This window comes from Cyrtonyx montezumae, unplaced genomic scaffold (assembly GCF_038088225.1).
Source record: "Cyrtonyx montezumae isolate F1298 unplaced genomic scaffold, pur_monq_1.0 scaffold_2, whole genome shotgun sequence".
NCBI lineage: Eukaryota > Metazoa > Chordata > Aves > Galliformes > Odontophoridae > Cyrtonyx > Cyrtonyx montezumae.
Window position 1 is genome coordinate 61,209,996 of NW_027071936.1, and position 14,783 is coordinate 61,224,778.

At 44.0% G+C, this 14,783-nt stretch overlaps 1 protein-coding gene across 5 annotated transcripts in view; it reads right to left on the bottom strand.

Annotated features, from left to right (window-relative positions):
* Positions 1 to 14,783, bottom strand: part of FGFR3 (fibroblast growth factor receptor 3) — a 52,607-nt gene that overhangs the window by 19,035 nt on the left and 18,789 nt on the right. For 4 of the 5 annotated variants that reach the window (XM_065735886.1, XM_065735889.1, XM_065735890.1 and 1 more), the window contains exons 3-6: positions 11,319 to 11,372; positions 6,177 to 6,346; positions 1,694 to 1,817; positions 1,023 to 1,213 (exon numbers count right to left, since the gene is read on the bottom strand). In XM_065735886.1, coding sequence (XP_065591958.1) covers positions 1,023 to 1,213; positions 1,694 to 1,817; positions 6,177 to 6,346; positions 11,319 to 11,372 — 539 coding nt within the window. The remainder of the gene's footprint in view (positions 1 to 1,022; positions 1,214 to 1,693; positions 1,818 to 6,176; positions 6,347 to 11,318; positions 11,373 to 14,783) is intronic. The other variant, XM_065735891.1, reaches the window with a different exon arrangement.

Consider the following 14,783-nt stretch of genomic DNA (forward strand, 5'->3'; position numbering starts at 1 on the left):
ACACACAAACACAGGATGCCTTCAATTATCAAACAAAAAGAGGGGGGCTTAGAAGTCCAATGTTTTTTTTCCCTACTTTTATATCTGCACTGGTTCAGGAGAACCCAGACCTGCTGGCTTTGTTCTGCCTGCAACCTGGAAACTCCCTTTCTAGAGAGCATTTGCAAAGTGGAGTTTTACTAAGCGAGTTTTTGCTCAATAAAATATAGGCTTTCCTGAGCATGGATAACAGCACAGCTCACAAATGTTTGTAGCTGGAACGAGGCTCTCTTGGCTCTCAGGTGCTGGGAGCTGAACATTATTTAGTACATGTGCGCTGCAGTGTACTTACTTGGAAAAGGAAAGAATGTGTTTTAGTTGGGAGCCTTTCATTTTAATAAGCCCTGAAAATACCTCCATTGAAGCAGTAAAAAAGGGTTACTTTTACAATTTTAGGTCAAATGCAATCTGACAGCTTCCCTTTTATATTGCTGCATTTCTCACAGTTGCCTCAGCCCTTGCAACTACTTTGCTTATCTGTGCCACTACAGTAGTTGTGTTATCTCTGGCAGACAGAAGAGTCTGGAACACTGACATTAGGACATTTTTGCTGTACCCCCTCCAAAAGCAGAGTATTCTACTGCATGGACTTAAAGGAAAGAACAATCCCAACAGCTGTCCTTGGCTTAGTCCCATTATTTTTTTTCACAGACATGAAACCATCATACAAAATGAAACCCGGAGCTCACAAAAATCTGATTTAAATAATAAACACCCTTCTAGGAACTGTGGTATTGAGCATATTCTGTCGAGAGTTTCTGGTTTGCACTGCACTGCTAGTCTAGGCCTTATTTATGAACATGTCTATAAAATTTTATTGTTTCCATTGACAGCAAGCACCTTCACTCAGTGCTAATCTCTTCTGCCACCAGACAGTGGGTTTCTTTAAGAAGTAGCCCCACAATCTAGCTGGGCTCTCTAACACTGAGAGCAAGGCAGAGGAAGGGATGCCCTGAGGGTAAAAAGAAAGAGCGAGCACCAACCTTCAGCACCGTGACATAAGGCGTCCCATCGGGTCCATACTTGCTGCCGTTGACTTCCACATGCTTCAGCCACTGGATATGAGGCTGGGCATCACTGTAGACCTTGCAGTGAAATTCCACATTGCTCCCAACCACCACAGTCTGATTGGCAGGGAGTCCTGCTTGCAGGATTGGTCGGTGGGGTGACCGTTCTGAAAAACGTAGGAGAGGAAAATGTGAATTCATCCATTCTTCTTCCAGCAAGGACTCCTCTCTGCATCCTTCAGTGCTCACAGTGGGAAGAGACAACACTGCTCAATGGTAGCAGCTCATAGAGATCTGGAAAGAGTTGTTCCAGGTAAGGAATCTCCTTGCTTTTCAACAGAAAGGGTGCAGATTTGGGAGTATCATCCCAGGTGTCCTGCCCACCTCATCAGCCAGTGCTCCTTGAGCCAAAAAAGGGGGAACCACAGAAAAGAAGAGGAATCTCAGTCCCACTCACAACTTTCCTTCCCTGGTCCCTCCTGAGACCTGCTACATCATTTATTCATCACAATGAGACTGAACTGCTGGTCAAAAGGAGGCTTCCTCTTGGCTTCAGTTATCTGGGGAAGAAACCAAGCTCCTGCTTCCTACATCCCTATTCAGCACCACCACAGATCAGCTGCTGAGGGAAAACAGTGAAATCTCACCTAGAACATCAAGCTGGTATGTGTGCCTAATATTTCCGTATTTGTTCTCCACAACACAGGTGTAGTTTCCACGATCTGATGGCACAACGCTCTCCATCACCAAGCTCCACTGCTGGTGTCGCAACTGGAAGAAGAAATGAAACCATCAGTTCCATGGTCAAGTGTAATCATCACCAGACCCTTCCACTCAGTGAGCAGTGAACTTCTGCATTCTTGGCCAGCATGAATGGATCCCAGAGTTAGCCTGAACATCACAGGTACTCATTTCAAGGATCACTGAAAGCGCACTTTGAAAAGGAATTAAGACATATGAACAGTCCTGGGCAGTGTAACACACTGAGATTCCAATGGGGCCTGTAGATGCTTCCACAATGGTAACAGCAATGAAATCTGCTGACTGCTGCACTGGATGTGGGACCTCCATTAGAGTAATGAGCTTAGAAGACATCTATTGAAATAGCTCCAATGTGCTCATCCCTTTTGCTAGATCCCACAGGTCCAGAGACTCCATCAGCTCAAAGCACTGCACTCCTGTCTGCAGATCTTTACCAATTGCTACGTAACCCACAAAGATAACTAAGAATACTAAAGCTCATACTTCTCACCCTAACATATTTTGAACATCTATGCTATGGGGACAGCATGGCTATCAAAACAGAAATGGTTGACTACAACTCAGTTAGCCCCCTACATTTTCTGTCTAGAACTGAGGAGAAAATAGGCTCATTTTGCACTAAGCCTTCATTCCAGTTGTTTTTCTGAATGTGCTTTATGTCGAGAGTTACTGGTTGTTGAGCAGCAGATGGGAAAGCACAACCTATGTCTCCAGTCTGACCCACTGCCCTGCACTCCAGGATAGAATGTTTGTTTCTAACAAGTGCAGAGGAAATAATGGATACAGAAAGTAAATCTTGAATTAATACAGAAAGCAACCAACATACACGAAGATGACTTCAAGATGCACAGCATATAAAAGCTCTCCAAATCTCTGAGTATTCATTTGATGCCTTCTGCCACTCTGAGCAGAACATTTAACTTTATTAAACACTGTGGAGGTGACACCAAGGACACAGAAGCTGGAGATTACAATAATGGTGTGATACAGAATGTCAAAGGCTCATGGAAAAAACAAGGATGTAATTGCTCCTGGAATTTCCTAGCTGCAGCAGGTGAACTCAAATATGAAGCTATTTAACCTCTTTTGCTACACATAAATTGCATCCACATGCTTTCCCTTAAAGGGCCAAGTTGCAATTAAAGCCAGAATTTTGAAAAGAGGTTTGGAATCATACAACCAAACAGCTTAAACAGCTTGTTTAGCAAAAAACAGCCATTCTGACAAAGCCCAATGCTTTGTACACCTCTAGGTTCCTGGGAATAGCAGTGCTGAGAATCTCACTTTTCAGATGTGTGAATATAAGATTTCTTTTCAGCATTGGTCAGGCTGGACGGGGCTTTGAGTAACCTGATCTAGCTGTAGATGTCCCTCTTCATTGCAGAGCAGTTGGACTAGATGACTTTTACCCCCTACCCACCCAGAATGGCATATAAAAGAGCTCAATGAGCTGTAAGAGCTAAACCCCAAATTCACATATGAACATACCAGATTATCAAGAAAGTTTGAATGCAAATTTGTGGCTGCTTAGGAGCTTATTTCCATACTGGTTCGTCTCTTAGTTGTATCTAGCAGCTTCTTTTAATTCACTCTTCAGCACTGCATTTTCCTATCAAACCCCGAGGAGATGCTGCAAGGAAATGGGACTCCAGGCACCTGGCTAACTCTCTAGTCTGAAACGTATTATCAAATGAAGTCCAAATTAGGTCTTTTACTTAGCATGTATTTACTTTCAAGGATCTTCTTATCACTTGGTTTGCGACAGAGACTTTGGAGTTCGAACGAAGATCCTAACCTGAGGGCACAAACTCAGGAAGAAACCTCTTCTAGAAGCAAGAGGGCTTTTTTAAGGTCTAGATATAATGGATAATATAAAGGGATGTTGTCAACTTAGGACAGCTACAGTACTTGATAAAACACTGAAAACATGACATGATTTAGTGCAGCTACTAATCAAGTCAGTGAGATACTAGAAATCCCTCTGGTTTATTTGGTGTTGTCATTCTTGGCTTCTTGTGAAACAAACATTTGCAGACACACTTGGAAACTCAGTGAGTCTCTGCCAGACTGGTATGCAAGTCAGTGTGATGGTCTGGGGAAGGGATAATCTCCTACCTCCCCTCCCCCTGGATCTTTCCTTCTAGGGTCATTTAACACACACAGGCTTACAATATTAGAGATTCCAACACGGATTTAATCATTAATGCTCTTTGGGAAATTTCATATGATAAGTCATATGAATTTCTTTACCAGTTAAGGATGAACTGTAAGAAGCCCAGTTTAACCCAGGCTTCATGTTTTCAACACTTGCCCTTCTCTCTTGCAGACTTTACAGAGGGCTCTGACAATCACACAGGACCTTAATGCCATTTGTGAGAGGCAGTAGTGGAACAGTGGTCAACTTTCAACTGCTGGCTGCAGACCTTTCACAATCAATGATTAAATTCTTCCGCATGTTGAGAACAAATGAAAAAAATCTCAGCTCAAAGATTTCTGGGTTAAGACCAGATCTTGAGATGAAGCAAGTTAACCAAACTCTGTCAGATCAGGATATTGCCCATTGTTTTCGAGCTGCCTAATCCTGTTACGAAGCTAAGTTGTAACAGGGAATTTAAATCTCAAATACATGAGATATTCAGTAGGTTTTCAACTTTTTCTGGTTCAAATCTCAGCTGATATCTATCAGTATATTTATATTGGATGAGATTTATATTAGACTACTTACAGCTAACCGTGGCTCAAGAGCAAAAGCAAGCAAACAGGAGAAGGAAAATTACAGACAGAGAAAGATCTCTTTATATCATGAAAGGGACAAAGAACTATAACTAGACAGAAAGCTTAAACCAATCTTGCTGTAATTGGCCTGACGTTGCCTTCAACAGCTCTTAAAGCACTGGCTTGTTGCTGGAAGGTGCCCCTGGAGAAACAAAGCAAAGTGATGCCAAAGACTCACTACCGCGTTGCAGAGGATGAAATGTGTCAATTTAAACTCAAGGATAGATTAAAACTGCTGGGAAGCGGGCAGGGGAATTGCTTTCAGCTTTACTTCTTATTCTGCAAGCATAATTTAGTGCAGCTGATGTCACATAGTTTTGTAAAAAGCCATTTAAACAGCGCACGCAAGCCTGAAAACACTTCATGATGATCCTTACAGCATACAATTAGTAAAAGATGCTTGTGCTTCATAAACGTTTTCTGCTGTAAGACTCTTTAAAGACAGGAGTTACTTCCCCACATCTTTGCTCTCCTTAAATTTTCAGATCTAAAACCGAGCGTGTCCTGAGCCTCATCCAGGCTGGAACAGGGACAGGGCTGAGGTGGGACCTTCAAAGGCTTCACTGAAACAACCACAATGGTCTCTTTCAGGAATGGGCCTGAGCTAACAGGAAAGAAACAGCCCAAAAACGGTGGGGAGGGAAGGCTTTTTCAAATCCTTTTCTGGTTTCTGGAGCCCTGCACGCTCCGCATGCTGAGCCCCTTTCAGAGGGTTACAGATGTGGTAGGCATCAGCACAGAGCTGATTTAAGGTACTGGTGAAGGTGCCTCCTGAAAAATTTCCTTCCTTCCTCAGAACTAGCTCAGAGAGATGCCAAGGCTGGCAAACTGCAAGCTGAAAATAATTGCTGAGAGTCTGATACTGTTATATCCAGCAATTGCCAGCTATGTTCTCCCCAGATACATCTTGATTGTGACCTCCAGGGGACAAAGAAACAGCAGAAAAATTGTAGCAGCTGATCTTCTAGTTACAATCCTGTTATAGACAGTAGCAGAGAAACTTCTGGATAATGTAATCACTTGAGTACACTGAGATTTGGTGTGCACTCAAACCAGACTATTTTCCAGAACACTGTACATTAGAAAGGAAAGAGGGAGACGGAAGAAACCAAGGAGCAGACTGGTATTACTGTGGATACAGGGGCATACAACAGAATATCAAGGGTCAACGATTTATACCACAAGAATATGAATCACAGCTGTCCAGACCTTTGGTGAGGTCCTTCAACCAAGGTGCAAGTCATTTCTTCGTGGAAACTGGGAGTAGTGTACTGGGCTAATCTCTGTAAAAAAGGTCAGAAGCTTCTGCTTTCTCATTACTGTCTACAGTGCTACCAATACACTCATCCTTTTTTTATCTAATCCATAAATAGCCAATTATGACAAACTCACAGGCAACTAGTCTTTAATCCCAACAGACAGCAGCCCTACCTAACACTTCCATGTTGAGCAGTTGCAAGAACTGCCAGAAACACCCCTTTTCCAGCACAGCTGGCACCATGCTCTTCCACGTACCAACATTCATCACAGCAAAACACCATTTCCTAGAGTGGGTAGGAAAAACTCTGACAGAGACCCAACCCGAGGCACTACCTTGATGCCCCCGATCCTGTGCTCTCCTTTGAACTCTTTGCCATTCTTCAGCCAGTAGATGGTGGGAGTTGGGTTTCCACCTGCCGGACATCGGAAACGAACGGTGTTGGCGGCGGGAACTGCCAGCAGCTTCTTCTCCATCTTATCTGGCCGAGTCCAGAAGGGAACACCTGAGGAAAAGAAGACAAGCTGAGAAAGCCCATTTCTGCTGCAGATATCAGCTGCTGAGCAGATGAATTTGAGAGGCTTTGGCATGTGCGGAGTGACAGTTAAATTGCTACCTGCTGCAGTTAAGATAAATGACACAGAAATGCTTTCCAGCTAAATGACTCTTATATACGTAGACAGGGTGTTTGCATTTTAGGTTTGTGATGAAAGGTTCATGACCAGGTTCTTGTCTCGGTAATGCTGGTATAAATCTAGAGTAGCTGCTTTTAAATCAACAGGGAGAGAGCTATCAAAGTGAGGATCTGCCCTCAGCGTAAAAAGATACAGATGTATCACTGGGACAATAGTAGCCAAGAAGCATGAACAGCAGAAAGATGTTGGAATTGTGAAAAGAGAGCAAGAGACCAGAGAAAAAGAATTAGCTGGGTGCTTTGGAAAGTTTTGCTTCTTGGTGAGCACAAACATAGTACAGCCTCCTTAAGGGAATGAAAGGGAAAGAAGCCAGTGCCAAACTGGTTTATCACGTTTATGTTCAGAAAGTTCAAGTGATTTTAGTTTTAAAGATTCATGTTACCTCTGAACAGGGATAAGTTTTAAAATACCAGTGTTAGCATGAGATACTTTTATAATCTGCCTAAAGTACAGCAATGTTTCTTGGCATCGTTACAAACATTACATATTAACTCCAAATTAGGGCAGCGGCGGCAGCAAACTTATTACACTGGGAAGACGGACAGAAAGAAAGGCAGAAAAGAAAGGAAGAAAGAGAAAGCTTTAGAAACAAGCTTTCATTTCCGCTTAAGGAAGCAGAGCAGAGCTAAGCTTGCGACCTTCCCCTGCCGTGGTGATGCACTTACAGCCAAGGCCAAAAGGAGATGGGGGCACATGGTGTTTGCTTTGCAAAGCAGCAAAGAAACTCCACCTCAGTAAACAACCCTTCATTACAAGAGTGTGCAAGGTCTACTCTCTCATTTCAAGCCTCTCTGAGATGCACTCAAGCTTTTCACTTTCTCAGGAGCTCCACAGTGCAGCGGGCCCTGACACGTCTGGCTTCATGGGACTCAGCCTGTAGTGACTCCAGGTAAGCCAACAGTGACCCTCGCCTTGAACTAGACCAAAAAATGCATGACAAACTTTGCTCATATATCACTGCACTCTGCATTCCCAGGAATGAATAAGGATTAGGGATTTTGAAAGCCTTTGACAAACATGACTGAACGAAGCAGGCCTGATCAACGCCAGAGCCACCCAGTGGATTCAACTCACTGAATCACAGAATCATTTGAGTTGGAAGGGACCCTTAAAGGTCACCCAGTCCAACTCCTGAGCAATGAACAGGGACACCTCTAGACCAGAGTGCTCAGAACATTGTCAAGCTTCAGCTCTAGGGGTGTTGCAGGCAGGCTCATATAGCTCAGCTCCGACACGCACAATGCCAGAACCTGCTGATGCGCTCCATGTAGCCTGGTTTCCCTTTGGCATCTGGGTACACTGCTCCTGTATCTTAGCTGCTTTCACATCGCTGAGGCCAAGCTGCTGGACTTGGTGCCTTGTTAGTGTCACAGCCTTGTCAGGGGTGAACATTCAGTACCAAGGGCTTTCATTTGCCCTCAGACCACCCCACACAATGTGCCATGAACCCCACCGGTCACCTGCATGCATCAGAGGAACGCGGCCATGGGGACAGACACATCCCAGTCCTCCTTCTTGCTATTTTTCAGTGAAATGCTTCCTTTTGGTAGTGCACCCCGACTTCCCCGGGACTTTACACACAGAGTGGGTTCAGGGAGAGGACAGACGTTGATGGAGACATCCCCATGCACTGCTGGAGAACAGTAGTTCTACAAGCTCTTCCAGGCATGGGACTCGATATCCTTATGGGCTCCTTCCAACTCACGTCATTCTATGATTTTACAACCTGCTGCTTGCTGTTTTACTGAGCATCCAGGGATCTTCTCCAAATGGGCTCCTATCATTAGACATGGCTTCTTCCCCAAGTGCATCTCCACCATTTGGGTCCTCTCCCATGTGATTTGGGGCTCATAGGGCTCAGCACCTTCAGTTTAACACACCAATCAGGGCATAGTGCACATCAAGCTGGAACTGGCCAGAAGTGCCAAGGCATTCAGAACGGTGCCTTTGTTCTTGCTCTCAGGAGTAGCAAACAAAACATCAGCACTTGGTTCACTGTGCCCCCAGAGTTCTTTCATCACTGCTTTTTAAAGGGGGTGAAAATTTTGTTCAACTCTTCTTTTCACATAAAGCTTGCAAAGTTCTGGAGAGCTTTGGGGTCGAGAAAGAATGGAAGACAGCAAAAAAAAAAATTTTGAGCTGCTTGGTCTGAATTAATGACAAGCGATGATTCTGCATGTGCAGGTGTGAAAAAAGGGACCCGTAAAGACTGTCTCCAGCCCTTTCCCATCATCGAGCACTAAGCCTGCTGGTCCGTTTTGTTTGTCAGACACTGGCCACCCATCCACCTGGAATGACCAATTAAAAACTGAGAGCAGTACTTGGAATAATTAATACAGCCAAGCGCTCATTTAGCAATTAGGAGCAGCCACAAAATTTTGCAGCAGACAGAATCAACCCTAATTGTGTAATTTCCCCAGCTGACACCTCTGAGTACACAGTCAGATTTAATTGGAGATTATAGGGGCTCTTTGAAGGTGCTGGGGCTACACAGCAGGGGCTCCAAACAAACAGATACAGAAGGATAGGGAGCACTGGGGCAGAAGAGCACTGTGTGAAAATGGAGCTTGTTTTTTTTTGTTCCGGGGCCAGGAAAAACAGCTGTAAAGAACAGAGGAACTGGGAAGCCTCTTTTTGCAAAGGCAGATCACAGTTTGTGAAAAGGCTGCAACAAATGGGACGATATGAAGTTGCTGAGCTTCCTCTTCCTTCTCTTCGTCTGCCTGTCTCTAAGGGATGCCATCTCCGTGCTCTCCAAGATGCACCAAATACTTATTTCCTTAAGGTGCAATTTCCTCTCATCACCCTCTCTTTGGTAATTCCAGCCTGAATTTCAGCAATCTTGGGTGTAATCTCCAGAATCAATGAGATAGGTTTCAACCTCACGATGCTATTAAAATCAGCTCTGCAAACCCTTCTCTATAAATAAGAGGGTAAGAAACCCTTGAACAGCAGGAGCAAGCCAGAAAATATACACAGTGTTACGTGAGAACAGGATATATTATTACACAGTGATGTGCAAAATACACAACATGCAACAAGTCAGTCCTGGACATGTTATCTCTCTGCATAAGAATAACTCTTAGTTACATCACGCTTTTTCATGAAAGACATTTTTTGCCCTCACTTCTCTAACTCCTAACCATGGTTATGTCTAATGGCCAGGCAAGAGCTCATACATCTCGTTAGAGTACTTCTTCCTTCCAGAGATGAAGGACATGGGACTCTGGGACATGGCACTGGCAATAGCCACATGCCCCCTGCTTGGGATGACCCAGCAGCCTCCGTCCCTGCTGAGATGTCCCAGTGGTGGTGGTGATGCTGGGGTTAACACACAGCTTCTCCAATTCAAAAGATTTGTCAATATTAACCGGAGGGTCTGACATTAAACCAAGTGGCATACAGCACATTCATGTCACTTTACAATATGAGGCTTCACCTCTCTGGTATGTTAAGTTAATCAACAGTTTTTAAAGCAAAAGAGAATCCAACTTTTTATAGCAAGACCTTTAAGCACAGCCAGTGGTTACCTTTGGATCTAAAAAAAGAGACTCGAAGTCAAGAAGACCCAGAACACCGGCTATAAATACATGCGGTGAAATGCATGTTTTCCCTCTTGGTGAAGAGAAACGTGTCTTTCTGTACCATAAAACTGCTCATGTTTTGTGATACCTGTTGCTAAGAGATGGAGTTTACTACAAATCACATTAAAAAAGCACAGAGCAATGTACTGTGCTCATCAGAAGCTGCTCTGCAGAGGAGCAAACCTTGACCAAAGCTGCCCCTTCCCATGTCTCCAATGGGCTTCAGCTGGCACCAGGAACACTGAGCACCTCTGCAAAGGTGCTCTTCAACTCACGGCATCCTGCCCCTAATTAGAGCCTATCAGAAAACCACTAATTGCTGCTGATGGGCTGCCTGGCACTGTACCTCAAAATTACTATCCACATGCTGCACGACACAGTGGCACAAACTTATTACAGTGTGAGACCTGTTTTAAAGAGTCCTCCATGTCCAACACTGTGGGCAGGAGAAATTTTCCAGTCATGCTGAACTTCTGCCAACATACATAGCTGATTTGGAGTTCAAATGCAAGACGTTTATTTATTAAAAACACCTAAGCACAGGCAGCTCGCTTTTCAGAAATATAAAAAGCATAATAAAACACAACACTAACGCCTATGAAGCATGTAATGATCCTGATTAATGATACTGCACTTAGAGAAACAAGCTCTCGGATTGAATGAGGTTTAGTGTGGAAGCACTCAGTCTCTCTTCTGGGGCTCCCTTACCCGTAAAAGTTAAAGAAAATCCAGAGGGGCTTTGCTTACAGCTCCTGCTTATGGCAGCAGTAAATTTGGTGCTTGGCGAATGTCAATTTTATTCTCTGAGCTACCTCTGCCTCCAGCCGAGATGCTCATTAGGACCAGAGTTAAACTGGATAAAAGCAGGCTGAGGTTTGCGATGTGTAACTGAACGGTGTAACTTCAGGGTAGTAAAAAACCATGATGACAGACTGAGCTGCTCTGGAACTTACATGCAAGGAGAACTGATAACGCAAGCTCAAGTCAAACTCACAGAATCAAGTGTCCAAAAAGATCAAGCCACAGGATACTGGGGGAGCTACATCACTCTGGCAGCTATTTATAAATTTCTGGTGCCAGGTCCCAAGAGTTGGTGTTCCTGTCCTAAGAACACCCATCTAAACATGAATGGAGACAAGAATCTGAGCCACACATCTGTTAAAAAAAAACCCCTCTGTATCTCGAAGAAACAAATTACCTGTATCCTCTGACTCGTCGTCATCATCTTCATCATCACCTGACGAAGGGGAATCTAGGAGGAGAAGGAGAAAGACATGAAGCAGAAAGAGGACAGCACACAGAGATGAGGCTGGATGAGACTGTGGATGACACAGTGGGCTCCAGTGAAGGGAGGCACTTGGGTGATGTGCAGGTGACATATCCCACTTGCTGCAGCTCCAGCATTCTGGGGTGAGCATCCAGTAGCTCATCCAAAGGAGAGAAAAGACACAAGTTTGCCAGTGCTCTGCCACCAGAGAGCAGGGGTCAGTGCCAACTACCTTTCGATGTGCAAAGAGCTCTTCTCCTAAATACAAAAGCAGTTCCAAAAGAAGAGGGTTTCCTTTTCCTTTTGCACAAGCTCTCCCCTGCTTGTTGTTTTTTTTGTTTGTTTTTTCCCTAGCATACACTCTTAGAGAATTTGTTTCACTGAGTCTCCAAACAGGTCAGCATTTCCAACGCACTTTGTACTCTTTTAACTCAATACATTGCTGCTACATCCTCCCGTGTTAACTCCTTGCTAAACGACTCAACTAAAGCTTTTAAAACTTCCCCTTGAAATCGAACCTCTCTCTAGACAGACATTTTGATGGCTGCTCTGTGAACCAGCTCCTTTTGCTTATATTCCTTCTGCAGACACACCTCGAGGCTGTAACTGAATCCAGGTTAGTAGGTGGGAATTTTCCATCAGTGTATCTCTAAAACTTTCTGTATTTATTTTTTGAATGTGATCTAACATCTCACCTTCTCCAAGCTGTGCACAATGAAGCTTCAGTCCTACTGTAGACGTGAATCCCATGATAAAACAGCAGCATAGTGTTTGGTTCAGTTTACATTATTTAACACAATTCAGCATCTAGAAGATTTGGTGTCTTCTGACTTGGTATAATCTCCAGGAACTTCTTTTTTAAATAAAAGCAAAACACTAACAATGCAATGGCTTTTATATTCTGAGAAGAGGTAAAAGCACTTGGCATGAAACAGCAGCAAACAGGAAAGTTTATGAGTATTTAACATGCATCAGAAGAGCAAAGCACTGATTCAGGACGAGCTGGGCAGTGCTTCTTCCTTCTACGATGTACTGAAATTTGGTTGGAGAACTGGACGCTCTTCTCCAAGTAATAAAAAAGCACAGGGGTAAAAAAACAAAAGGAGGAGGAAAGGAAATAATAAATATCACTTCTCTGCAGAATCTGGAGGGAATTTCCAAATGTATTCACAGCATACAGGAGCAAATAAGCCAGGAATCATGTTCCCTCCATCACATGGCTGTGCATCATGCTCTGCACCTTCTCCTTGGCTCAGCACCCAGCCCTGCAGCATATACCCAACTGCACACCGCAGCTGAGGTCCTGCTGGCACCAGCACCAGGGAAATGCCATGGGGCTTGCTGAGAGTGAAGTGTCTGTTGAGGTGTTTCGGCTGAACCAGCAGGTTTATTCAAGTCCCAGTGAAGGCAGAAGCCCTGCCAAACACCCACCAGCACTGGATGAATGAGTACGTTTACAGCCCTGCTCTCTGTGATTTGGTTACCCGTATATTAACATGCCACTGAGGTTTTCTTCTGGTTTCAAATGAACAAATCAGGACTAAAACAGCAGAATCAATCTTTAAATCAATTCAAAATGCTTCCACAAGATCAAAGGAGAGAATCACAGAATCACAGAATATCCTGAACTGGAAGGGACTCACAAGAATCTTAGAGTCCAACACCCTGCTCCTTGATTTTGACTTCGCTTTTGCTTCACATGAGAGCTTTGCAGGGAAGCTGCAACCTGGGTTTTGACACAAAGCTGCCTTCTTCAATAAGTAACTAAAAATCTATAACCTATTTGCTAATCATTTACAAAAACTGAATTCCCTTCCAAAAGACAACCAGTATGGGCATCTGTAGGAACTGCTGGATGCTATTCCAAAAGGGCTCTATCTTTGAGCAGGAAGGAACTTGGTCTTGGGTACCCAAGAAGATCTTCTTGCTGCTCATCGCAGGGGTGCTGCTCGTCCACTAGATCCCAAGGGAGCATGTGAAACGGATGCAGAAACAGAAATTCTGTCAACAGGAGATCAGTTTGGGCATAAAGCCCCTATCTGTGATGCATACCAAGTGCTCATGTTTGAAAAGGGCAGAATGGTTCTTCTTGTAAACTCATAGAGCAATGAAAGCTACATCTGTCAATGGAGGCGTTCTGAAGAAATCAAACCCTGTTACTTAACAGCCTAGTTTTCATTGTGCAGTAGCAGCTTCTATCTCCTCAGGCACATGCCGCTTCCTAATGCTGACACCTGCTCTGTGCAGCCCATCCTCCACCACCACGCTCTGTCCCTGTCACAAACCCCAGAAGGGTTTGCAGAATTTGTTCAGCAAGTCTGTTGCCCTGCCAGGATCTGCAAGCAGTTCACAAAAAGGGACTTAAGTATCGGTCGTCCATTTTCAGCATTATACCTCGTCTACCCTGCCTGCTTTTGCCCACTTTGGAGGACACACTGGAGCAACTCCAGTTCATTAGTACAGATTTAATCCAGTTTAACACAGAGAACACCTCTAATCCCAAACATCAGATAACCACATAAACACCCAACCAGATATCTGAGCTCATTGCTGGAGTTACCTTCAACAAAGTGGGAACGCAAACCACGAATCTCAGATAATGATCTCTTCTCTGCAGCGGAACACAGAGCAATCAATAATAGTTATGAAGAAATATCTGTGCGCACAAGAGGCGCCACTATTGCCACATACAGCAGGGCTTCAAAGCTCGAGAGGAGCACTGCTGACAGCTAAAACAGAGACTCCCACATTGCCAGCACTTCGCTGGTAATGACAGCGAGCTAATAGAATCAAAGAGTCCTCATGCTGTCAGAAAGCAGGTTCAGGTTACTCTCCTGTTCTTAAGCTGTTATTAGCTATTATTAGTGAAGAGGAAAAACATAGGGGCTTAAACTTTTTAAAAGCAGAGGATTATCAGCCCTTCCACTATTAAAAACAATTTCTCACTTTACAAACTTTTGGGGCTGGCAGCTGTTTCATTTGAATGTGGAACCAGCTGCCCTCTTCTGCCTCCCTGCTGCCCCTTGAACTCAAAAGCATTTTAATGTCACTTAAAAAAAAAAAAAGTGTAACGTTTCTAACAACCTGCAGTTCCTTGGGTAGTCCCAGTAATCGTACCTAGTTAAAGAAAGCCTTTCAAGGGCCAAATACTTCTTTAACCATTTAATTGATATGACCTTGAAGCATTCACGGCACCCTCCAATAACACTCAATGAAAAGCAGATGTTGGTGAAGGCTTGCTGAAACGGGCTTTTATTCTCACGATGGTTTGATTCCCTCACTCAAATCCTATTTCTGGCAGAAAAAATTATGGAATGGACACGATCTGCTATCACAGACACCTCTGTGTACAGTTTTCATAGAATCGCAGAATCATTAAGGTTGAAAAAGACCTCT